Source organism: Pelobates fuscus, chromosome 9, assembly GCF_036172605.1.
Source record: "Pelobates fuscus isolate aPelFus1 chromosome 9, aPelFus1.pri, whole genome shotgun sequence".
NCBI classification, from domain to species: Eukaryota; Metazoa; Chordata; class Amphibia; order Anura; family Pelobatidae; genus Pelobates; species Pelobates fuscus.
The window spans coordinates 31,338,883-31,364,636 of record NC_086325.1 but is presented as its reverse complement, the minus strand read 5'-3'; the positions used below and the strand labels follow the sequence as shown (position 1 = coordinate 31,364,636).

The 25,754-nt window shown below is 44.0% G+C and overlaps 1 protein-coding gene across 1 annotated transcript in view; it reads left to right on the top strand.

The window, feature by feature from the left end:
* The first annotated feature begins 23,872 nt into the window (after positions 1 to 23,872).
* The window catches only part of RPS6KA6 (ribosomal protein S6 kinase A6), a 71,165-nt gene continuing 69,283 nt past the window's right edge, over positions 23,873 to 25,754 (top strand). The window contains exon 1 of the mRNA XM_063431842.1: positions 23,873 to 24,098. Within this exon, the coding sequence (XP_063287912.1) occupies positions 24,024 to 24,098 (75 nt within the window). The 5' untranslated portion in view covers positions 23,873 to 24,023. The remainder of the gene's footprint in view (positions 24,099 to 25,754) is intronic.

Sequence of the window (25,754 nt, the reverse complement as noted above, 5' to 3'; positions counted from 1 at the left end):
TCATTAATATGTACTATATGTAATGAGCAGATTTTGGCCCAGTCTTGTTGCTAGGTGCATACTCCAGCACAATAACATATTTAAAGTAAAGAGTGCACCCACAGGACCTCAAAATAAACAAGATAACGTCAATGTTTTACAGTTGTGCCCTACATACATTCACCGTTTCAGTCCCATTACCAAGCTTTTCTTAATATGTCAAGGTAGTTGGACTGAAACACGGATTACATGCAAAGGCACGTCTGCTTAAAATAAATCAGCAGATGGTGTTATATCTGTAGTATTGTGTTTATGTAATTGTCTACTATTAATAATGTTTCAGTCTTAGATACGGGAAAATTTCCTTTGGAAAGATTAGAAAATGGCTTAATGCCTTCTATATTGCAGAGGTTATCCATCGTACTAATCCCTGCGTTCACCCATTGTGTAATAGATCAATCGTTATCCCTGACATTGTAACTGTCTGTAAGGGGGCAACTGAAAGTAGTTTATTTGAACCCATTAATTTTGGTGCCCAGATGCTCCATATTTTTAATATATGTTTTGTGCATGAAAATTTTACTTTCTGCATAATCTTTAAGGGTTCTGCTCTCCAGAGTATTGAAGTCATATTGCTTGATATCAAGAAAGCATTCAAGGAAGCATTATCTAAGGGTAACCACAGGGGGGTCTGAGAGCTTGTCAAGAGATATACTCCTTGTTCATGAGCAGATGCTATATAATATAATCGAATGCACAGAATACCCAGGCCACCCTTCTGTGTTGATCTTCTAGCTACCCCATGTGATATTCGAGGAGAATGTTTTATCCATACATAGGCATTAATAAGAACCTGAAATGTCTTTAATATAGCATTAGATATCTCAATACGAATGGTTCTAAATATGTACAGTACATGTGGCAAAATCATCATCTTAACCGTGTTTACACAGCCTAGCCACGACATTTCTAAATTTTCCAATTTTTTTTTCAATTGTTGTTCTAGTTTCATCAGTAGGGGTAAATGATTTTCTGCTACTTAAAGATTAGATGTCTTTGTCATTTGGATGCCCAAATATTTAATGGACTTTTTTCGCCAGTCGAAAGAATACTTATCCCGCAATGTCTGGGTAGTTCGAATCGGTAGTCTGATGGGGAGTGCTTGGGTCTTTTTAATATTATTCTTGTAATATGAAACGCGGCTGTATCTCTCCAACAATTGCATTAATTTTGGTAGAGACATTTCTGGGTTGGAGAAAAAACAGCAGCACGTCATCTGCAAAAAATGCTACTTTTTGCATCCCTATAGGTGTATTGATGCCAGAAATTGCTAATGACTGTTTAATATGTCGAATAAACGGTTCTAAACATAAAATAGGTATCAAAGGGGATAGTGGGCAGCCTTGGCAAGTGCCATTTGTTATTTTAAATGGTTTAGATAAAAACCCTGTGTTAAACACTTTGGCTGAGGGAAGGGAGCATAGAGCTAGATACTATTTACAAACTCATTGGGGAATCCTATTTGTCTAAGCGTTAAAGTCATGTATTCCCTTTTCGGCATGAAGTGCTAACAATAAGCCGGATTGATTAGTATCTTGCACCCAATTAATTGGGATTTAAACAAAACCCTCCTGTTCTGGAGAAATTAAACATATGAGCATGGGGTTTATCCTGAGCACCAATAATTTAGCATACAATTTTAAATCTGCATTTAGCAGAGAAATGGGTCTCAAATTAGCACACTGAGTTGGTGACTTTGCCAATTTCTGTAATGCCACTATATGTGCTTCCAACATTTGAGCTGGAATTTTACCTGATTTCTTGATATCATTAAAAAGGACAGTTAAATGGGGTGTTAATAAAGGCACAAAAAAATATTTCAAAACACCCCAAAAATCCATTTGAATAACTTCAGAACCCCACGAAAGTTACATCACTGAATAGCTTGGATCTGTGCGCACAGTTTGCCAATCACTCAGATCCCTTCAGGTGGTTTCGGGAACGCCATTTGAATGAAGTTCTGACCGGTCGGCCACGAGGTGATGTCCCAAAACAGTTCCAGAGAAAACCAGGCAACAACTGGTCATCTTTCAGGGGTTCTCGCACGAACACTGATGAATGCTCCCCCTGGCTTTTAGGGTGTAAATGCTTCCCCTGTTCGGAAGTTTATGCCTCCCGAATGCCATTATCCTAACTGTTCGGGAAGTTGGATAGATAGCAGTACAAGCTTCCCGAGTGTTAGCGGGGACGCGTATCCAAAAATATTTCCACACCGTCGACAACCATGTACCACTGCCCTCGTTCGGGAGACAAAATGGCCGCCAATTGTTTGAACACATGCGTTCGGTGATACGAAAGGAGGCTACTGTCAGGATCGGGACAGGGATCCAACACGCAGAGTACAAAGAGTGGAAAGGTACGTATACCGGGCCTTAGAATGGCCGGACTAACGTACCGAGAGTAAAGAATAGTCAGAGACAAGCCGAGGTCGAGGGAACGAGAAGACAGATAAGCGAGAGACAAGCCGGGTCAAGGGATAACAGAGAAGCAGGGTAGTACAACGAGCCGAGTCAAAACCAATAGAGCAAACTAGAATACCAGAGCACTGAGTGACTAGACAAGCTAGAACCACGACAGGGCAATGAGCTGAAGTAAGGAGTAAGCTTAAATACCCTGGCTCTGGATGGAAATCACGCCTCTGACAAGTACCGATTGGATATCGGACACTTGAGTGACAGATTGCTCGTGATAGCGTCATGACGTCACGTATTGAGCGTCCTGCTAGAAAAGGACGTGGATTCCTCGCGGCCGGTGTTTAAGTGACTGGATGAACCGCGAGGAACGGGGCAAACAGCTCGCCTGGACGGATAAACCACCAAGTCTCTACCTCCCTTAGAGGTAGAGGCCTCAGGTACCCTGACAGCTACACAGGGAAAGCACTTGAACTTATAACCAATTTATAGCCAGGGGTGGTCGGTGATTATGAAGGTGCGAACAAGGGGCCACACAACGAGGGGGTTCGGTAAACGAACGGGGCTAAACAGCCAGCCGAACAAAGGGGAATAAAAGTATTTTTGAGTTCTCCATTCCGTTACACATGCCTAGACACATCAGAGCTGTTTTGGCAACACAAAGGGACCTACAGAGTATTAGGCTGGTAGGTTTAATGTTATGGCTGATCAGTGTAGATAAAACACCCCTGTCTATCTTGTCACACAAATTTGTTGGGTACCATGACAGGTACATTTTGAGCTTGTATGTCTTTGGCTACAATTATATTTAATAAAAATGGCTAGCCTGACCCAGATTCTATTCAGGTAAATGCTGTTTGTATTTACTCTTCTAGCAATAACAGCTCCAATACTGGTTTGATAAATGACTTTCTGAATATAGACCAGACAACATGAAGTTGAGTCACATAACACAGTACATTTGTATTCTAAAGTAAAAGGAATCGAGGTGGGATTTTCAGCTTTATTTTTTTAGAGCCATATAATCCATATTTTAATATGAATAAACAGGCATTGATATTTGAAAGGGTAATTATGCATACATTATTTTTAATACGTAGGTTGCTTTGTAGCTTCGGCATAGCTAGTGTTTTGATTATATCTTTTTTTGTAGATTCTGACATTTACAATTATTAATGTCAATTCCTAATATTGCATAAAGCGGCTTAATTGCTTGAACAATAGTGTCGTTCTACTTTTCAACCATCTGTGAAGATAAATTAACAATATATTTTATATAAGTCTATATTTATGTGTGTGTATATATATTTATATATAAATATATATATTTGTGGTTTGGAACAAAAAGCCGTGGTATAGAGGAAAGTCGGTTGTGGTGTGCCCAAACAGACATACGGGTAGATAACTAAAGAGGGCCCACCAAGATAGTTATATAAGAAACAGAGAGCAGTGGGTGGGGTGAAACAAATGTCAATGGTCCAGGTAAGGGGGTTGCCTGAGTTTGTTTAGTCATTAAAAAAGACAGATAAACATCAGTGGGGTTTTTTCAACGGTCGAACCATTTATCGTGTTCGTCTGGTAAAATTTTGGCTGATATTGCAACAAAATTCAATAAAGATAACGTACAAACCCAGTTAATAATTTTCTACTGGGTTTCGCCAATAATATTAAATTTAACCAAGAGACTATAGTTTCTCTTGTGAGTGCTGATTGGATGGGATAAAAGCAGGCTGCTGTTACCTGAACAGGACAGTCGAATAGAAGAGGATAATAAAAGACTATTACAACTAGGGCCTTAAGGAACAGCTCCCAAATGTCCATACCATTCTAATCTTTGCTATTGTGTGACTCCGCTGCTTCTGAGAAAGCAGACATCTAGCTGTGATGTTAGTACAAGGATTGGGTTCATTTTTGGTCCCTTTTAAGCTGGTGCCAACATGCTGAGACAGAAATCAAAGGAAGAGCAACAAAATAAAGGAGAGGGATTGGAAAACAAACAAACAAGCTTTCTGTAAACCAGCATTCCATCCTAACTAGAAAGAATGTCCCTGCTAGTAGGACAAGCCATGGTGTTTGTGGCTTTAACCCTTTACACTTTGCAGAACTATGATGGCCTGATGACAGCATGGAATGAACGGTTTATTTGGCCTAGAATAACAGCATTGTTGTCATTAATTCAGTGGAACATTCCGTTTTCAAATTTAAAGGGCAGATTATTGTGATGACACAGAATAGATTATCATTGATCCTAAAGGGTTCAATGCTGATGTCTCTTTAGGCAACCAGTCTGCTAATTGTTGGGTTATATAACATACAGTAAACTGAGAACCCAAGAAAAAAAAAAAAAAAAAACTGTTGGATGTTCAGCCATCTGCTTGGGGGCCAAGTCTGACATCTTTCAGTGTCTGTACACAAAACCATTTCAGGGAATAAGCATAAATAATTAATCAGGAAATGCCACCGAAAAGCCATTTCAAACATCCCAAGTGCAGATACTGGAAGCTCGTTCATATCCGCATTATCTCCAGAAGTGGTTTAATATGGGCGCCATTTGTAACCCTTTCAGTGCCAGAGGAGAAAGTAACGATTCGCTTAGCAAGTTATCGATCACTCTCCAGTCCTTGCAAGGTCATGTCCCGAGATGTTATAAGATAAGCAAAGCAGGCAATTTCTGTTGATAAAATGTTGCTCTCAGTAGCCATTTTGTTGTGAGTTTTTAAGATATTCAAACGGGGTCAGGTACCTTATCAGGTGAAAGGGAAGGGCTGGGGTCATATCTGGCTTTTATTGTCATGACTCCTTGATATCTGCAGAATCTTTCCTATGCACATATTTGTGATAATCTTATATTGTTTTCTACATCATTTGTAAGTAAAACTGCAATGTATATATATGATTAAGAAATACAATATGTAAATGACACATTACATTACCAAAGCATCAATTAGGTACAGTGTTTGTCAAGCGCCCCCTCACATGTCAATTTATAAGTGCAGAATCCACAATCATATTTGTACCAGTATGCATCTATGTTCTAATAATATCCAGGGTCGTATAGTATTTCATATGTCAATTTAAGTATAGCCCTCTTCTGCAATGCAGCTGAATAGCCACAGCTTTATAAAAAAACTAAATATTAACAAAAATTCCAGGACATTTTCAATGAAAATTATAGGTTGTTTGTTTTCGTGTTTGGTAAATGGGCATATTATACGGATATGTTTTAACTGGCAATTTATGAATTTTAATTCTACCAGTGCCTACGTTAAATGTTGGAATTGAGATAAATATTAAGATACATTAAAAACGCAGGGATATATTGAATTAGAAGTGAATATTAATATACCTGTTATCGATACAGCAAGTACCATGGGAGGACTGACAACTGGCAGAGGGGCAATAGTCCCCCGTTCCATTAGCGTGCATGGTCTGAAGGCTGAAGCCTCGCTGCAGAAAATAATGTCATTTGTATAATTTGTAATCACGTTTTAAATGTCTAAGTCGAAACATTGCATTTCCACTGTAGATGGTGGAGTAAACTTCAGTTCTATATCACTCAGAACAAGGTTTTGGGCCATTTTCAGCTGTTAAAATTGAGAATGCATGGTTTTAAAGGATAAGTAGCCATTGTGACTAAGGAGAACTTAAAGGAAAACTGTCATCATTTTTTATTAATACTGAAAATAAAAAATATGTAGTACAGCCACATGTATGCACATTATGTTGTAATGAATACATATACTTTTAGTGTATCTCCCAGCGTATCCTTGTTGTGTGCTTACAGTTATCTTTAGCTCGTCCTTAGAGTCAATTATCTGCTAAGACCATGCAAAATGTAAATATCTGAAAACTTCCCAGAATGCATATTGTGGATGCTTAGCACCTGCTCCCGATGCTATGAGTTGTGTGCTCACTAGATCTTCAGTACCTGCATGTTGTTTTGGTCTGACAAAACATGTGTCTGGCCAAGGAAGACTTAAAAACGGCTGCCCTATAGAACAGGGCTAAACCAGGAGATGCACTGAAAAAAGTATGTATTTTAAATGACTAAATTGGTTAGTCAGTCCTGTCCTAATGTGTCTTATACCTCACCTCCGATAGACTGTAAGCTTGTTTGAGCAGTGTCCTCTTCAACCTATCGTTCCTGTAAGTTTTCTTGTAATTGTCCTATTACAAGAATTGTCCTATTACACATGAATGGGCTTTGGGGGGATGAAATGAGACACATGGAAGGGAACTTTGGGGGGAAATTATACACATGGAGGTGCTGGGGGCAATGAGACACATAAAGGGGCTTGGAGTGGGATGAGACACATGGAGGGGCTGAGGGGAAGGAAAGTGTCACATGAATGGGCTGGGGAAGGGAGTGAGACATATGGGGGTTTTGGGGGGGAATGAGACACATGGGAGGTTTGGGGGGGGAATGAGACATATGGGAGGTTTGGGGGGGAATGAGACACATGGAGGGCCTGGGAGGGAGGGGGCCCAGGGCATCTTTTGCACTTGAGCCTGGTGGTTTCTTTTTACGCCTCTGACAGAAGCTATACATTGATACATTGATCATCCACAACATTAAAAATAACTGACAGGTGAAGTGAATAACATTGATTATATTGTTACAATGTGACCTGGCAATAGTGTGGGATGTATTAGGAAGCAAGTGATCAATCAGTTCTTCAATTTCATGTGTTGGAAGCAAAAATGGGCAAACAAAAAGATCTGAGTAACTTTGATAGGGGCCAAATAGTGATGGATAGAGGACTGGGTCAGAGCATTTCCTAAATGGCAAGTTTTGTAGGGTGGTCCTGGTATGTAATGGTTAGTACCTACCAAAAGTGTTTCAAGGAAGGACAACTGATGAACCTGCATAGGGGCTGTGGGAGCCCAAACCTCAATGATGCACATAGGAAGTGAAGGCAAGTCCGTCTGGTTCTATTACACAGAAGAGCTCTTGTAGCTTAAATTGCTGAAAAGCTTAATGCTGGTCATGATAGAAAAGTTTTAGAATACATAATGCATTGCAGTTTGTTTTTTCTTTTCAATCTTTCTTTTATTGAAGCATATTAGGTGGGATACAGAAATAAAGAGAGGGAAATGCAAAAACGAATTACATTAAAGGGTACGAACATCGATAGCTTAAAAATTTACATTTCCTGAGTGATGATGCTTCTTTTTTTTTGTTTAATTATGTGAAGGAGTCGTGTAGACGAAAGCGTGTTGTAGCTAGTATCAGTGTCTAACCTGATAGGCTATAGGAGAGTAACATTAGGCTATGCAAAATTTTTAGGCACATAGTAAATAAGTAGTGTGTAAGGTCACAACAGAAAAAACAATGAATAATCCTCAGCCTGGCTAAACCGTGAGGGCTGTCATAAAAAATTAAACATGCGAATGATTAAACTGACATCATAAAAGTGTAGTTGCTGCAGAGTCTGAAGTGATTATGGTCAGGCTAAATAAGATATCAGCACGTAAGAATATAGGTCACCTGCGGTATGGCTGCTCGTAATGAGATACGGTTGCCTAATGCTATATCTGTATAGTGCTCTAGGTGAGATCGCTTATAAAATATAATAAACAAATGCAGAACAAGGGAACACAACATAACAAGCTTATCTGAGGCCCCTAGGGTCTCTCAAGGCGATGCACTCTGCCCCCTCGGCCCTTCTCTCCGCTCGAATTTGGGAAGGCATACAAATCAGGGTTGCAATGGACTAGTAGCATTTAGATTTAACGCACATAACAACAGACGGTAAAAACGGAGTGCTGGGTCAAAAACATTACCCCATATGGGTCAAAGGGTCTAAGGAGAGGAAGGCCTGGGTTGAGGGGGGTACATACTGTGTTGGGGAGTTAAACACCTCAGTCCATAAGGCCAAAAGCTGATATGGCCAACCCTGGATATTGTTCGGAGTGTAGAGCTGCTGTAAAAATTTGGGGGTGTCACGGTCCGGTAGCGGTTCGTCAGTCCAAGATCTGAGGTTCCCTTTTCAGCCCACACCGAGGCTTGGGAGTGAGCGGGGGCAGTCCAGAGATGGTGGTGTGTGAGGGTATTGTGTAGCTACCTCGGGGGGGATGATCGTGGTAGTGCCGTGGGCCCGGATCGCATTGGTGAGAAGGCCCGTCCGTGCGGTGTGTATAGCTGTTTCGGCCCTTAGTCGGCACTTGAGTTGGGTCTGTCCAGTTATGTACGTAGTGACCGCCTAGCTGGGGATGTACACCGGTAATACAGTCCAATCGTGATGAGACGTGGCGTCTGGGTATCGGTTCTCCTCTCCTGCCCCGGAGCCTTGTGAGAGCTGGTGCCCTTCTGCCACGAGCCTGGGACCCATCTCGGTCCAGGTTCGTCCCTTTCGGGAGGTTGCGGTGAGCCTTGGTAGTGAGGCTGGGGCGTCGTTGTGCTGCTCGCCGCCTGTGTGGCCGGCACCTTTGGGCCTTGTGCCCTGTTGCCCAAGGCCCGGGAAGGCGCGTGGTGTAGGGTACATTTGCTTGGAGCTTAGTGGTGCCCTGAAGAGGAGCTCCAAACCCCCGTTGGCCATCGGTCACATCCCATTCGGGTAGTACGCGGCGGGGTGTCCTTGGCTGTAAGCATGCCATCAGCTTGGCCCAGAAGCGGTCGAAGGCTGCTTCCAGGGGGTCCCTTGGATGTCCATCGATACATGTCGTGTCCCTTTGTTGTAGCCGCTTGTTTCGCATCTCCGCGTGTGGGTCCGCCATCTTGGAGGCCCTCAGTTCCCCTTCGTACAGGACAGGCGTTGTGCCCGTTATGAGGCATGGTGGTTGGGGCACTCCGTCTGGCGGAGACCGGGATAACCCCCACCGGTCCACAGGGGGGGGGGGGAGGTGAGTCGCAGTCGCTTGAGACGTTCAGCTTCGGGTAGGAAGGCGGCCGCCCTTCCTCCCTGTCTCCTCCGTTAGGCCGCATTCTGCCGCTGCGGTTCCCGGTCATGCCGGTTGTCGAGAGAGGTATCAGCAGGTTCGTGCCCTCTTCCCCAGTCCAGTGGGTTGAGTGGTAGGCAGCTGTCGTTGCTGTATTCACAGTTTTTAGCAGAATTTGGTCCTTAACAGCAGGAGCTCGTGCTGAGTGCGTCTTGTTAGTTTGGCAGTCAGGCCCCGCCCCATGCATTGCAGTTTGCTGTATATGGGTCTGTGTAGCCACAGACCGGTTAGAATGCCCATGTTGACCCCTGTCCATCACTGAAAGTGCAGAAGACATGAGTGTCAGAACTGGGAGATGGAGCAAATGAAGAAGGTTGCCTGGTCTGATGAATCACATTTTCTTTTCGATCAGGTGGATGACCAGGTGCATGTGCTTAAGTTACCTGGGGAAGAGATGGTAGCAGGATGCACCATGGGAAGAAGGTAGGCAGGTGGAGGTAGTGTTATGCTCTGGGCAGTCTTCTGCTGGGAAACCTTGAGTCCTGGCATTCATGTTACTTTAACATGTACCACCTACCTAAAGATTGTTGAAGACCATATGCACGCCTTCATGGCAAGGGTGTTTCCTGATGGCAGTGCTCTCTGCCACACTGCAAAAAAATTGTTCAGGAATGGTTTGAGGAACATGACAAAGAGATGAAGGTGTTGCCAATCTCAATCCAACTGGATGTACTGGAACTACAAATCTAATCCATAGAGGCACCTCGCAACATGCATCTGTTGCTAATGTCTTGGTGCCAGATACCACAGGACGCGTTCAGAGGTCTTATGAAGTCCATGACGTAGTGCATCACAGCTGCCTTAGCAGGGGACCAACACAATGTTAGGCAGGTGGTTTTAATGTTGTAGATGATCAGTGTAACCAGGGCCGGCGCTACTTGTTACAAGGAGCACCAGCCCCCCTTATGCTGCAGCCAACTGAGCGCTCTGTAGAGAACCTCAGGCGGTTGCAGCTTTGCCTGGGCTGGTGCGTCCATGAGGGTACACCGCCCGGGCGCAGCATGAGGAGAGTGTCACTCCCTCACTGTAGCATGCCCGAGCTCTGTATGGTCCGCGGGTACAGGGAGCATCTGTCTCCTGTACCCGGCCAGACTAAAAGGAAGTGCACACTGAGTGTGCACTTCCTTTTAGTCCGACCGGGTACAGGAAACAAAAGCTCCCTGTACCCGCGGACCATACAGAGCTCGGCCACGCTACAACAGAGGTAGGGGAGGGGGGAGAAATAAATTGACAGGGGGAGAAATAAATTGACTGCGGGGGGAGAAATAAATTGACAGGGAGGGGGGAAAGAAATTGACGGGGGGAAGAAATAAATTGACAGGGGGGGAGAAAGAAATAGACGGGGGAGAAAGAAATTGACAGGGAGGGGGAGAAAGAAATTGACAGGGAGGGGGGGAGAAAGGAATTGACAGGGAGGGGGGGAGAAAGGAATTGACAGGGAGGGGGGGAGAAAGGAATTGACAGGGAGGGGGGGAGAAAGAAATTGACAGGGAGGGGGGGGAGAAAGAAATTGACAGGGAGGGGGGGGAGAAAGGAATTGACAGGGAGGGGGGGAGAAAGGAATTGACAGGGAGGGGGGGAGAAAGGAATTGACAGGGAGGGGGGGAGAAAGGAATTGACAGGGAGGGGGGGAGAAAGGAATTGACAGGGAGGGGGGGAGAAAGGAATTGACAGGGAGGGGGGGAGAAAGGAATTGACAGGGAGGGGGAGGAAATAAATTGACAGGGAGGGGGGAAAAATAAATTGACAGGGAGGGGGGAAAAATAAATTGAAAGGGAGGGGGGGAAATTAATTGAAAGGGGGGGAGAAATTGACAGGGGGGAGAAATAAATTGACAGGGAGGGGGAGAAAGAAACAGGGAGGGGGAGAAAAGAAATTGACAGGGAGGGGGAGAAAGAAATTGACAGGGAGGGGGAGAAAGAAATTGACAGGGAGGGGGAGAAAGAAATTGACAGGGAGGGGGAGAAAGAAATTGACAGGGAGGGGGAGAAAGAAATTGACAGGGAGGGGGAGAAAGAAATTGACAGGGAGGGGGAGAAAGAAATTGACAGGGAGGGGGGAGAAAGAAATTGACAGGGAGGGGGGAGAAAGAAATTGACAGGGAGGGGGGAGAAATAAATTGACAGGGAGGGGGGAGAAAGAAATTGACAGGGAGGGGAATTGACAGGGGAGAGAAAAATTGACAGGGGGTGAGAGTGACAGGGGAGGGAGGGGGAATGAGAGTGGGGAGGGGGAGGGGAGAAGAGAGTGACAACGGGGGAGAAGAGAGTGACAAGGGAGTAGAAGAGAGTGACAAGGGGGTAGAAGAGAGTGACAAGGGAGGGGGGGAGAAGAGAGTGACAAGGGAGGGGGGGAGAAGAGAGTGACAAGGGAGGGGGGGAGAAGAGAGTGACAAGGGAGGGGGGGAGAAGAGAGTGACAAGGGAGGGGGAGAAGAGAGTGACAAGGGAGGGGGGAGAAGAGAGTGACAAGGAAGGGAGAGGGGGAAGAAGAGAGTGACAAGGGAGGGGGAAGAGATTGACATCCATCACACACACACACACACAATCACACACAATGCACCCCTTGCACACAGAAAAACACACAATGCATTACACACACAGACACACACACAAGCAATGCAACCCTTACACACAATGCATTCCTTACACACACAAACACACAATGCACCCCTTACACACACTCAATGCACCCCTTACAGACACACACTGCATCCCATACATACACAGAAACACACCTTGCAGCCCTTACACATACAAACACAGATTCACACAATGCATTCATTACACACATATCAGGACATCCCCTACACACTCCACCCCCTGTGAACAAACGCATTGGTGAAACATGAAGGTGGACCCTGGAACCCAGACCTTGAGCTGTGTAAAGGGCCCCCCAAAAATGGAGCTGCTTCCCGTTCTCACAGAACATTGATTTTTGGGACCAGTTACAAACAGCCTCCAGAGAGCCTGTTCTACACCAGACCAGTGGAGCCAGACTGCAGCTAGAGCCCATCATCATCCTCATCAGGTTGTAAGTAGGCAATCTAGTATATTATTTGTGGCACTAATCTCTAATTTACCTCACATTAAAGAAACACTATAGTCCCCAGAACCACTGCAGCTTAATGTAGTGGTTCTGGTGTCTATAGCTTGTCCCTGCAGGCCTTTTAATGTAAATACGGCGGCACTGCAGCACTGGCGTTAGTTAACATGGCAGATCATATGGGTGGGGCATTGTGATGTCACATGGGGGGCGGCAAACTTTACTTTTGCCTAGGGCGGCAAAAATCCTTGCACCGGCCCTGAGTGTAACTTAGTCTTTTCTGTTCAATAAAAACACAAAATGACAGTAGTTTTCCTTTGTGTCCATCAGGCAGCTCAGGGATGTCAAACTGTGGTATATTAGGTACAGAGCTATTGTCTTTAAATGCTTTTGTTGCCAGCATTACCTTTGCCTGGTATCTGAGTGTTTTTACTGAAAAAGCTTCTTTAATTCCCTCTGTATCCTTCCTTAAGATGTTTAATCTGCATCTTGTCTCAGATCACTAAAAAAAAAAAACTATTTAAAGAAATGGAAAATGTTTTGTATGATTCATCTCTCAAATTCTGCAAAACCCATTAATGTTTGGATCTTGCTACAGTTTCCAATTTACAAGTCTCTCTTTTCAGCTAAAGAAAGGTAACGTGCCTGTGTTTTTTTTTTCCATTTACCATCTTATCTCCTCAAGGCATTAAACTGCTCTGTCTTTGTTTGAAGTTGTTGTTTTAGATGAGTTTGTATACTAAGGAAGGTACTCTTAAATGGTTGGAGGCCATTTTGAAAAAATGGTGTTTGGACACATGGGTATTTAATCACAGTTCCATTTTTTTTTCTCCTGCTTCACATCATGACCCCGATCATCATGTTCAGTGTTATAATAGTGCATGTCAGGGTCATTATATGTATGTCTGGCCTAACATGGCATCATATGTATGTCGCTCAGTGTTAGCACCCAAAATGTGCTGATTCCATAGACGTGTTGCCCTTCTGTATGGTGCAAGACATGCTATCAGTTCCACATGAACTACTATAAACACTCGGATGGATGAGAACTCGTTGCTCAGTTGTTAGTAGAGATGTCCCGAACAGTTCGCCGGCGAACATAGCTTGTTCGCGGTCGCCGCGGCGGGCGAACATATGCAATGTTCGGTCCGCCCCCTATTCATCATGGAGGTGGGAGGGTCTGGGAGGGAGGGTCTGCTGCTGATTGGCTGGAATGTGTCTGCTGACTGTGAGGTACAGGGTCAAAGTTTACTCAATGATGACGAATAGGGGGCAGACCGAACATCGCATATGTTCGCCCGCTGCGGCGACCGCGAACAAGCTATGTTCGCTGGCGAATAGTTCCAGGCGAACTGTTTGGGACATCTCTAGTTGTTAGAGCTCCCCTATGTGGTATCTTGTTTCTAATTCCCTGTTCCTTATAATGGCCGGCATCCTGACATTTGGATACAATTTCGGACCTGATCCGGTGCTGACCTCTAGAACGACAATACCACCCAAAAAAAAACCTTTGTTACTGCCCTGACCTTCTGCTTTTCGCATGAACCTTTGCCCAAAGAATAATCCTTTTACCTAATTAATTTACTACTACCATCTAGTGTCTATTTTGTTTCTGTGTATACCTGTTCTGAGTACCAATCTACAAGAAGCGGTCTTCTACCAAAAGCACAACTACAACTAACAAAATATAGAAAGTGATATTTATTCCTATTTTTGAATGCATCTTACTAACTATGACAGACAAAAGGAAATTGTATTGTCTTGGGAGCAGACTAGGCAGATGAAATATGCCATTTTTGTGTGCTGAAAAACACATTTGCCCAAACCAATTTTTCCAGATGTTAAATATTATGTTATTTTGAAAATAAAGTTATGAGAAAATTACAAGAGGAAAAAGTATTTATGAGGTCCTGTTAAATTCATTTATCTGAAGCTATGACTAAATATATAAATATATGCATTTATGAAGAAGTGAATTATCCTCACTTCCTTCAATATGTGTTTGATTATATAGTATTCTTTGAGTAACAGCCAGCACAATGTTTTCTAAAATCCACAATTTAATAGTTTCTAAAAAAAATTAGAAAGAAAACAAAGCAACTCAATACAAAATGACTATATTTGGTATAGTCTAAAAAGAAAATATAATTCTGGATACAAATAAGGAAAAAAAAGTACAAATAATAAAACATTGTAATTTTTTTTTTCATTTTCATATGTTAAAGGGACACTCCAGGCACCCAGACCACTTCTGCCCATTGGAGTGGTTTGGGTGACAACTCCCACTACCCTTAACCCTGCAATGTAATTATTGCAGTTTTCATAAACTGCAATAATTACATTGCAGGGTTAACTCCTCCTCTAGTGGATGTCTACTAGACTGCCACTAGAGGGCACTTCCTGGTTTCTAGCACAGGTTTTGTGCTGTGTGAGGACCTTCAGCGTCGCTCAATTCCCCATAGGAAAGCATTGAAAGCATTTTCAATGCCTTCCTATGGAGAGGTCTAATGTGCGCGCTGCATTGCCGCGCATGCGCATTAGGTCTCCCCCGCCGGTGGCCAGGCATGCGCGATCAGTCTCAGGTAAGTCACTGAAGAGGTTTTCACCCCTTCAGCAACATGGGATGGGTGGTGGGAGGGAGAGGGGACCTGCAGTGCCAGGAAAACGATTTGTTTTCCTGGCACTGGAGTGTCCCTTTAAAGTCATTATTAAAAACTCATTAACTGTTATTAATTTCATAAACTGATTTCTTACAATGTGAGGGTTATTTTAATTGTGTAACCTTACAATTAATTGTTCGATAATCATTTTAGTGTTGATGGCTGCCAGATAAATGTTTAACATTGTCCACGTAATCAAAATCACACCATTCCACAACATTGTTACGATGCTGAATTGTAATATACCCCAAAGATTTTTTTAACTAGAAGAATACATTGAAAGGTATATTCTGCACACTTTGTGACTCCATTAACCTCATCTGTGAAACCAATACATTACAGGCAGCACAGGAGCAGGACCACCCACCCTGAGATCTATGAGATTTAAGAGAAATAAAAGACCTTTTGTTTGTGCTTGCTTACAGGACAAAGATTGCAAGCTCTCCCCTGATACTGTCCAGGGTACCAGTTGGCACTTAAAGTCGCTCTGCTACTTCTGTGGTCTTTGAATATTTTGCAAAGACTCACAATGCTGGCACCACCATTCGGCATACTGTGGCCTGGGGGTGCAGTGGAAGTGAGATATACTTACCTAAAGCTGTACCCCATGAGAGCTTCTATCTACTTTCTTCAGCTCCTGGGGCATTATCCATCTAGAAGCCCATATTAGTACTGTCCTTTCTGGCATGCACGAGAGTACAACATTGATGCCTATGGAGCATCCCGCAAAACCACAGAAGAATCCATAGACTAAGCCTTTTGTCCCACGGCCATCACTAGCTGGGGTAATTGACAAAACTTGATAGCGCTAGCTCTGCCGTTTGTCACGTTTGGTCAAAAGAAGGAAACATACATAAGACAAAATAGTCCCTGCATTGTCTTATGAGAAAGATTTTATCTCTAAGAAATGCTCACAAAATATTGTTTGGTGTGACAGAGCCACTTTCAGAACCGAGCAAACATAGTCAGAGATGTGTGGATTCAAGAATCTGCACATTTATTTAAAAAAAAACCTTAACAGTGTGCACTCTAGTTAAATTGGAAACTAAATCGCATGAAGATTTACAGCAATAGGTGTAGCACAACCTATGAAAAGCATTGTTGTAATGCTTTGCTGTTTTGTAATAGTTGTTGAAGATCAATATTCTTATCAAACCAAGAAGATCATAAGAAATGACTTGTTGGAGTTTCACTTTTGTCTTGAGGCTTAAATTAAGTAATTATTATGTCTTGAATTCAAATATTTGTGGAGTTTCTCAGAGTTTGATCTGAAACTCACAGTTTGGCATTTATAAAATGCAATCCGAGATCAAACTAGAAGATTAGACTAATGGCACAATTTTGAAATGTAGACATTTGGGGGGAAAGAAAACTGGTTTGGTACCCTGATATACTTTATGGTGTCTTCTGACAGACGAGGTATTACAAAGAGTGAGATTACGGAATGAAAGAAAGATGAGGATTGAACCCTGGGGGAGGAAAGGTTTGATAAAATTCTGGGTTGTGTCTGTTCACCCTAATTGTAGTTTCTGAGTTTGTGTAGCGTACGCTGGTCAAAAGCTGTGGCACACAAGAAAAGGACTTTGGCAAGTTCGCCATTCTCCCTATTACTCTGGATGCTACTGAGCACTTTTAAACGGTAGCATGTCTTTGGTGATTTAATTGAAAGCCAGAGTGAAACTGAATGGACACATTTTTCCAGAATAAATGACATACAGGTAGTAGAGTGATATTAGGATAAAATTCACATATCCTCAAGAGTTTGGGAATAGAACCAATTTGGCCCCTGAAGGCAGTATTCAGATATGGAATGTCATTTTCTAGCATTAACAGCTCAGTACTAACCTACTGTTTTTAAATGAGGGTGATTATACAGGTGATACTCGAAAAATTTGAACATCGTGCAAAAGTTAATTTATTTCAGTAATGCAACGTAAAAGGGGAAACTAATATATGAGCTAGACGCATTACATGCAAAGCAAGATAGTTCAAGCCGTGATTTGTCATAAGTGCGATGATTATGGCTTACAGCTCATGAAAACCCCATATCACAATCTCAGTAAATTAGAATATTGTGAGAAGGTGCAATATTCTAGGCTCACAGTGCCCCACTCTAATCAGCTGAGTAAGCCATAACACCTGCAAAGGGTTCCTGAGCCTTTAAATGGTCTCTCAGTCTGGTTCAGTAGGAATCACAATCATGGGGAAGACTGCTGACCTGACAGTTGTGCAGAAAACCATCATTGACACCCACCATAAGGAGGAAAAGCCTCAAAAAGGTAATTGCGAAGGAAGTTGGATGTTCCCAAAGTGCTCTATCAAAGCACATTATTAGAAAAAGTGTGGAAGAAAAAGGTGCACAAGCAGCAGGGATGACCACAGCCTGGAGAGGATTGTCAGGAAAAGGCCATTCAAAAGTGTTGGGGGGTTTTACAAGGAGTAGACTGAGGCTGGAGTCAGTGCATCAAGAGCCACCACACACAAACGGATCCTGGACATGGGCTTCAGATGTCGTATCCCTCTTGTCAAGCCGCTCCTAAACAACAAACAATGTCAGAAGCGTCTTACCTGGGCTAAAGAAAAGCAGACCTGGTCTGTTGCTCAGTGGTCCAAAGTCCTACTTTCTGAGGAGAGCAACTTTTGCATCTCATTTGGAAACCAAGGACCCAGAGTCTGGAGGAAGAATGGAGAGGCACACACTGCAAGATGCTTGAAGTCCAGTGTGAAGTTTCCACAGTCTGTGTTTATTTGGGGAGCCATGTCATCTGCTGGTGTTGGTCCACTGTGCTTCATTAAGTCCAGGGACAACGCAACCGCCTACCAGGAGATTTTGGAGCACTTCATGCTTCATTCCGCAGAATAGCTTTATGAGGATGCTGACTTAATTTTCCAGCAGCCAAAAGCACCAACGCCTGGTTCAATGACCGTGGGATTTTTGTGCTTGATTGGCCAGCAAACTCGCCTGACCTGAACCTCCTAGAGAATCTATGGGGCATTGCCAAGAGAAAGATGAGAGACATGAGAAAGAACAATGCAGAAGAGCTGAAGGCTGCTATTGAAGCATCCTGGTCTTCCATAACACCTTAGCAGTGCCACAGGCTGATAGCTTCCATTCCACGCCGCATTGATGCAGTAATTGCTGCAAAAGGGGCCCAAACCAAGTACTGAGTCCATATGCATGCTTATACTTTTCAGAGGTCCAATATTGTTTTATGTGCACTCCTTGTTTTATTGATTGCATGTAATATTCTAATTTACTGAGATTGTGGATTTGGGGTTTTCATGAGCTGTAAGCCATAATCATAGCACTTATGACAAATCACGGCTTGAACTATCTTGCTTTGCATGTAATGCGTTTATCTCATATATTAGTTTCCCCTTTTACGTTGCATTACTGAAATAAATAACCTTTTGCACGATATTCTAATTTTTCGAGTATCACCTGTATTTTTTGTATACATATGTATAAATAAGAAGGTTATGGTGGGAAAAAAAAAATATGATTGAAAACCCCTTCCACCTGAAGTCTGTGGATAGTTAATACAATGTTAAACACAAATCTGCACACCAGTCAAGCCATGAGACTTGCTTTTCCCACAGAAATCACAAATTTGCAGTGATGTTACTACTGCAAAGGATTCTGGTTCGGCATATGCAAATTAGTTTGACAAAGAATCACATTTTTGCCTCATTTCATTTTAAACATGGATTCCTTTGAGTCTGTGTTTGCTGTATGCAACAGCTTTGAAACACTCATGGACAGCTGTTTCATTGTTAATTCAAATCATCAGCATGGGGAATGGGTATGATAAACACGGGGTGGGAGGAGACACATGGAGGGGCATGATACACATGGAGTGGGAGGCGACACATGGAGGGGCTGGGGATTGGGTATGATATGCATGGGGAGGTAGAAGACACATGGAGGGGCTGCGGAATGGGGGTGAGACACACGGGGTGGGAATGATACACACGGGGTGGGAGGAGACACATGGAGGGGCTGGGGATTGGGTATGATATGCATGGGGAGGTAGAAGACACATGGAGGGGCTGCGGAATGGGGGTGAGACACACGGGGTGGGAGGAGACACATGGAGGGGCTGCGGAATGGGTATGATACACACGGGGTGGGAGGAGACACATGGAGGGGCTGGGGATGGGGTATGATACACATGGAGTGGGAGGAGACACATGGAGGGGCTGGGGATTGGGTATGAAATGCATGGGGAGGTAGAAGACACATGGAGGGGCTGCGGAATGGGTATGATACACACGGGGTGGGAGGAGACACATGGAGGGGCTGCGGAATGGGAATGATACACACGGAGTGGGAAGAGACACATGGAGGGGCTGGGGATGGGGTATGATATGCATGGGGAGGTAGAAGACACATGGAGGGGCTGGGGAATGGGGGTGAGACACATGGGGTGGGAGAAGACACATGGAGGGGCCCCAGGGCAATTTTCACACCAGGGCCTGGTGGTTTCTAGTTATACCTCTGCTGGGGAACAAAATGTTTGCATCCAACTCCTTAAAATGTTTAAATAGAATTATGGGATTGGATCCAGGCGTGCTGGTTTCTAAACCATGACATTGGGTTGGAATGCTTAGAGTGTCACTTTAGAGTAAACTCTTCCTGTATGCACACATTCTTACACTATCCAAACACATTTACAGTAACTCTAAAGAAGGTTTTCAAAGTGGTGGGTTTAAACCCAATGTGATCATACCCTGTGACTAAATCCTTTTATTGTTATATTGAAACGTAATTTTTAAACTTTTAGCTTTCTACCATTTGAAAGTGTAATTTACTGACAGTGCTGATTCTTTTTTGTCCATTTTTTTTATAAAGGTAGGTCTTTACAGCATCACCACTAATAAATAATGGCACAATGTAGCTTATCACTGAAACTACAGACAAATAACACAGTTAAATATATATACTATAGCATCGTCAACATTCCCTCTTCAACCAAACAATATTACGAAAAGTGGAAACCATGTTTATGTATGTACAAATTATCCAAATAATCCACCATAAAATCAGAGACTGAATTGTATGATTGTAATTAGCATATTTACCTGATTATAGGAAGATTAAATTGCTTTGATTCAAAGCATAAAGAGAAAATAAAACTATAAACATGTGAAAAACATATTGTTATTAATTCAATTTATGATATAACTGATACAATGTAACATTACACACAGTGTGAGAACTGATACAATGTAACATAGTATTACACACTGTGAGAGAACTGATACAATGTAACACATTATCACACACACACTGAGAGAACTGATACAATGTAACACATTATCACACACTGTGAGAGAACTGATACAATGTAACATTATTACACACTGTGAGAGAACTGATACAATATAACACATTATTACACACTGTGAGAGAACTGATACAATGTAACACATTATCACACACACTGTGAGAGAACTGATACAATGTAACACATTATCACACACTGTGAGAGAACTGATACAATGTAACACATTATCACACACTGTGAGAGAACTGATACAATGTAATACATTATTACACAGATAGCCGATACAATGTAACACATTATTACACTTTTAGATAGCTGATACAATGTAACACGCTGTGAGAGAACTGATACAAGTTAACACATTATTACACACTGTTAGATAACTGAAACGAGGTAACACATTATTACACACTGAAAGATAGCTGATACAATGTAACACACTGTTAGATAACGGATACAATGTAACACATTATGACACACTGAGATAACTGATACAATGTACCATTATTACACACTGTTCGATAACTGATACAATGTAACACATTATTACACGCTGTTAGATAACTGATACAATGTAACACATTATTACACACTGTTCAATAACTGATACAATGTAACACATTATGACACACTGTGAGATAACTGATACAATGTACCATTATTACACACTGTTAGCTGATACAATGTAACACATTGTTACACACCGTGAGATAACTGATACAATGTAACACACGGTGAGATAGCTGATACAATGTAACAGAGAGTGAGATAGCTGATACAATGTAACACATTATTACACACGGTGAGATAGCTGATACAATGTAACAGAGAGTGAGATAGCTGATACAATGTAATACATTATTACACACTGAGATAACTGATACAATGTAACATTATTACACTGAGATAACTGATACAATGTAACACATTATTACACACTGTGAGATGGCTGATACAATGTAACAGAGAGTGAGATAGCTGATACAATGTAACAGAGTGAGATAGCTGATACAATGTAACACACTGTGAGATAGCTGATACAATGTAACAGAGAGTGAGATAGCTGATACAATGTAACAGAGAGTGTGAGATAGCTGATACAATGTAACAGAGAGTGTGAGATGGCCGATACAATGTAACATTATTACACACGGTGAGATAGCTGATACAATGTAACACTATTACACACTGTGAGATAGCCGATACAATGTAACACTGTGAGATAGCCGATACAATGTAACACACGGTGAGATAACTGATACAATGTAACACATTATTACACACTGTGAGATAGCTGATACAATGTAACACACGGTGAGATAACTGATACAATGTAACACATTATTACACACTGTGAGATAGCTGATACAATGTAACACATTATTACGCACTGTGAGATAGCTGATACAATGTAACACATTATTACACACTGAGATAGCTGATACAATGTAACACATTATTACACACTGTGAGATAGCTGATACAATGTAACAGAGAGTGAAATAGCTGATACAATGTAACAGAGAGTGAGATAGCTGATACAATGTAACAGAGAGTGAGATATCTGATACAATGTAACAGAGAGTGAGATAGCTGATACAATGTAACAGAGAGTGAGATAGCTGATACAATGTAACAGAGAGTGAGATAGCTGAAACAATGTAACAGAGCGTAAGATAGCTGATACAATGTAACAGAGAGTGAGATAGATGATACAATGTAACAGAGAGTGAGATAGCTGATACAATGTAACAGAGAGTGAGATAGCTGATACAATGTAACAGAGTGAGATAGCTGATACAATGTAACAGAGTGAGATAGCTGATACAATGTAACACATTATTACACACGGTGAGAGATAGCTGATACAATGTAACACATTATTACACACGGTGAGAGATAGCTGATACAATGTAACACATCATTACACACTGTGAGAGATAGTTGATACAATGTAACAGAGAGTGAGATAGCTGATACAATGTAACAGAGCGTAAGATAGCTGATACAATGTAACAGAGTGAGATAGCTGATACAATGTAACAGAGAGTGAGATAGCTGATACAATGTAACAGAGAGTGAGATAGCTGATACAATGTAACAGAGAGTGAGATAGCTGATGCAATGTAACATTATTACACACGGTGAGAGATAGCTGATACAATGTAACACATTATTACACACGGTGAGAGATAGCTGATACAATGTAACAGAGAGTGAGATAGCTGATACAATGTAACAGAGAGTGAGATAGCTGATACAATGTAACAGAGAGTGAGATAGCTGATACAATGTAACAGAGAGTGAGATAGCTGATACAATGTAACAGAGCGTAAGATAGCTGATACAATGTAACAGAGTGAGATAGCTGATACAATGTAACAGAGAGTGAGATAGCTGATACAATGTAACAGAGAGTGAGATAGCTGATACAATGTAACAGAGAGTGAGATAGCTGATGCAATGTAACATTATTACACACGGTGAGAGATAGCTGATACAATGTAACACATTATTACACACGGTGAGAGATAGCTGATACAATGTAACATATTATTACACACTGTGAGAGATAGCTGATACAATGTAACAGAGAGTGAGATAGCTGATACAATGTAACAGAGAGTGAGATAGCTGATACAATGTAACAGAGAGTGAGATAGCTGATACAATGTAACAGAGAGTGAGATAGCTGATACAATGTAACAGAGAGTGAGATAGCTGATGCAATGTAACACATTATTACACACGGTGAGAGATAGCTGATACAATGTAACACATTATTACACACGGTGAGAGATAGCTGATACAATGTAACACATCATTACACACTGTGAGAGATAGCTGATACAATGTAACAGAGAGTGAGATAGCTGATACAATGTAACAGAGAGTGAGATAGCTGATACAATGTAACAGAGAGTGAGATAGCTGATACAATGTAACACATTATTACACACTGTGAGAGATAGCTGATACAATGTAACACATCATTACACACTGTGAGAGATAGCTGATACAATGTAACATATTATTACACACTGTGAGAGATAACTGATACAATGTAACACACTGTGAGATAGCTGATACAATGTAACAGAGAGTGAGATAGCTGATACAATGTAACAGAGAGTGAGATAGCTGATACAATGTAACAGAGAGTGAGATAGCTGATACAATGTAACAGAGAGTGAGATAGCTGATACAATGTAACAGAGAAACGCTACGTTCTATCAGTCTCAGCGCATTGGCCAGCTGCTGCCGCGCGCTCACAGACAAACGCGCCAAACAGGACGCAGTGCGCGTTCCATAGCTGCCCAGACCCCGCCCCCTGCGCTCACCGCCGCGCGCACAGCCCTGTCATTTGCATAGAGCGCGCTCGCGCCGTTTGCTTTTTCATCCCGCCGGTCGCCAGGCTGGGGATCTCCTCGTTGACGTCACGGTGACGCGCCTCTCCTCGGTTTCCATGCTGCACAGGTGACGGCGGCCGCCATATTGGCGGAGCCTGTGGCTGCGCGGACAGGGGGACAAGCAGCGGCTCCGGAGCTGGGGGGGAGCCGGATCCCCCGCCTCCCCTGGCTGTCCCGCAGACCCCGTAAGGCGCTGGCTGGGGATGCGGGGACCGAGCCTCCTCTGAGGGGGATGCCGCAGCGGCTCAGTCAGCTGGTGCTGGATCCGTGGCAGAAAATGGAGGTGTATGGGACCGGCGGGAGCGAGGTGTGTCTGCTTTCACTGGGTGTCAGTAACGGGCTGGGTGTGAGTGACCCGGGGTGTCATTGGCTCGGGTGTGAGTGACCCGAGGTGTTACGGGCTGGGTGTGAGTGACCCGGGGTGTAACTGGCTGGTTGTGAGTGACCCGGGGTGTAACTGGCTGGGTGTGAGTGACCCGAGGTGTCACGGGCTGGGTGTGAGTGACCCGGGGTGTCACGGGCTGGGTGTGAGTGACCCGGGGTGTCACGGGCTGGGTGTGAGTGACGCGGGGTGTCACGGGCTGGGTGTGAGTGACCCGGGGTGTCACGGGCTGGGTGTGAGTGACCCGGGGTGTCACGGGCTGGGTGTGAGTGACGCGGGGTGTCACGGGCTGGGTGTGAGTGACCCGGGGTGTCACGGGCTGGGTGTGAGTGACCCGGGGTGTCACGGGCTGGGTGTGAGTGACCCGGGGTGTCACGGGCTGGGTGTGAGTGACCCGGGGTGTCACTGGCTGGGTGTGAGTGACCCGGGGTGTCACGGGCTGGGTGTGAGTGACCCGGGGTGTCGCTGGCTGGGTGTGAGTGACCCGGGGTGTCGCTGGCTGGGTGTGAGTGACCCGGGGTGTCGCTGGCTGGGTGTGAGTGACCCGGGGTGTCGCTGGCTGGGTATGAGTGACCCGGGGTGTCGCTGGCTGGGTATGAGTGACCCGGGGTGTAGCTGGCTGGCTGTGAGTGACCTGGGGTGTAGCTGGCTGGCTGTGAGTGACCCGGGGTGTAGCTGGCTGGCTGTGAGTGACCCGGGGTGTAGCTGGCTGGCTGTGAGTGACCCGGGGTGTCACGGGCTGGGTGTGAGTGACCCGGGGTGTCACGGGCTGGGTGTGAGTGACCCGGGGTGTCACGGGCTGGGTGTGAGTGACCCGGGGTGTCACGGGCTGGGTGTGAGTGACCCGGGGTGTCACGGGCTGGGTGTGAGTGACCCGGGGTGTCACGGGCTGGGTGTGAGTGACCCGGGGTGTCACGGGCTGGGTGTGAGTGACCCGGGGTGTCACGGGCTGGGTGTGAGTGACCCGGGGTGTCACGGGCTGGGTGTGAGTGACCCGGGGTGTAACTGGCTGGGTGTGAGTGACCCGGGGTGTCACTGGCTGGCTGTGAATGACCCGGGGTGTAACTGGCTGGCTGTGAGTGACCCGGGGTGTCACGGGCTGGGTGCGAGTGACCCGGGGTGTCACGGGCTGGGTGCGAGTGACCCGGGGTGTCACGGGCTGGGTGCGAGTGACCCGGGGTGTCACGGGCTGGGTGCGAGTGACCCGGGGTGTCACGGGCTGGGTGCGAGTGACCCGGGGTGTAGCGGGTTGGGCTGTGTGTACATACTGCCAGTGGACATGTGGTGTGTGTCATTACTAGTACCACATTTTCTGATGCAGTGTGTCATTGTGATTCACAGCTTTGTGTGTCACCACCAGAGCCTGTACCACATTGTCTGATACACTGTGTGTGTCACCACTAGTACCACATTGTCCGATTAACTGCGTGTGTGTCACTGGGGCCTGTACCACATTGTCTTATCCATAGCTCTGTGTGTTGTGATCCACAGCATGTGTCCCTATGTATATGTCACGGTGATCCATTGTGAGTGTCTGTGTGTGTCCTTGTGATCCACAGCAATCGCCCCTGTGTGTCGTTG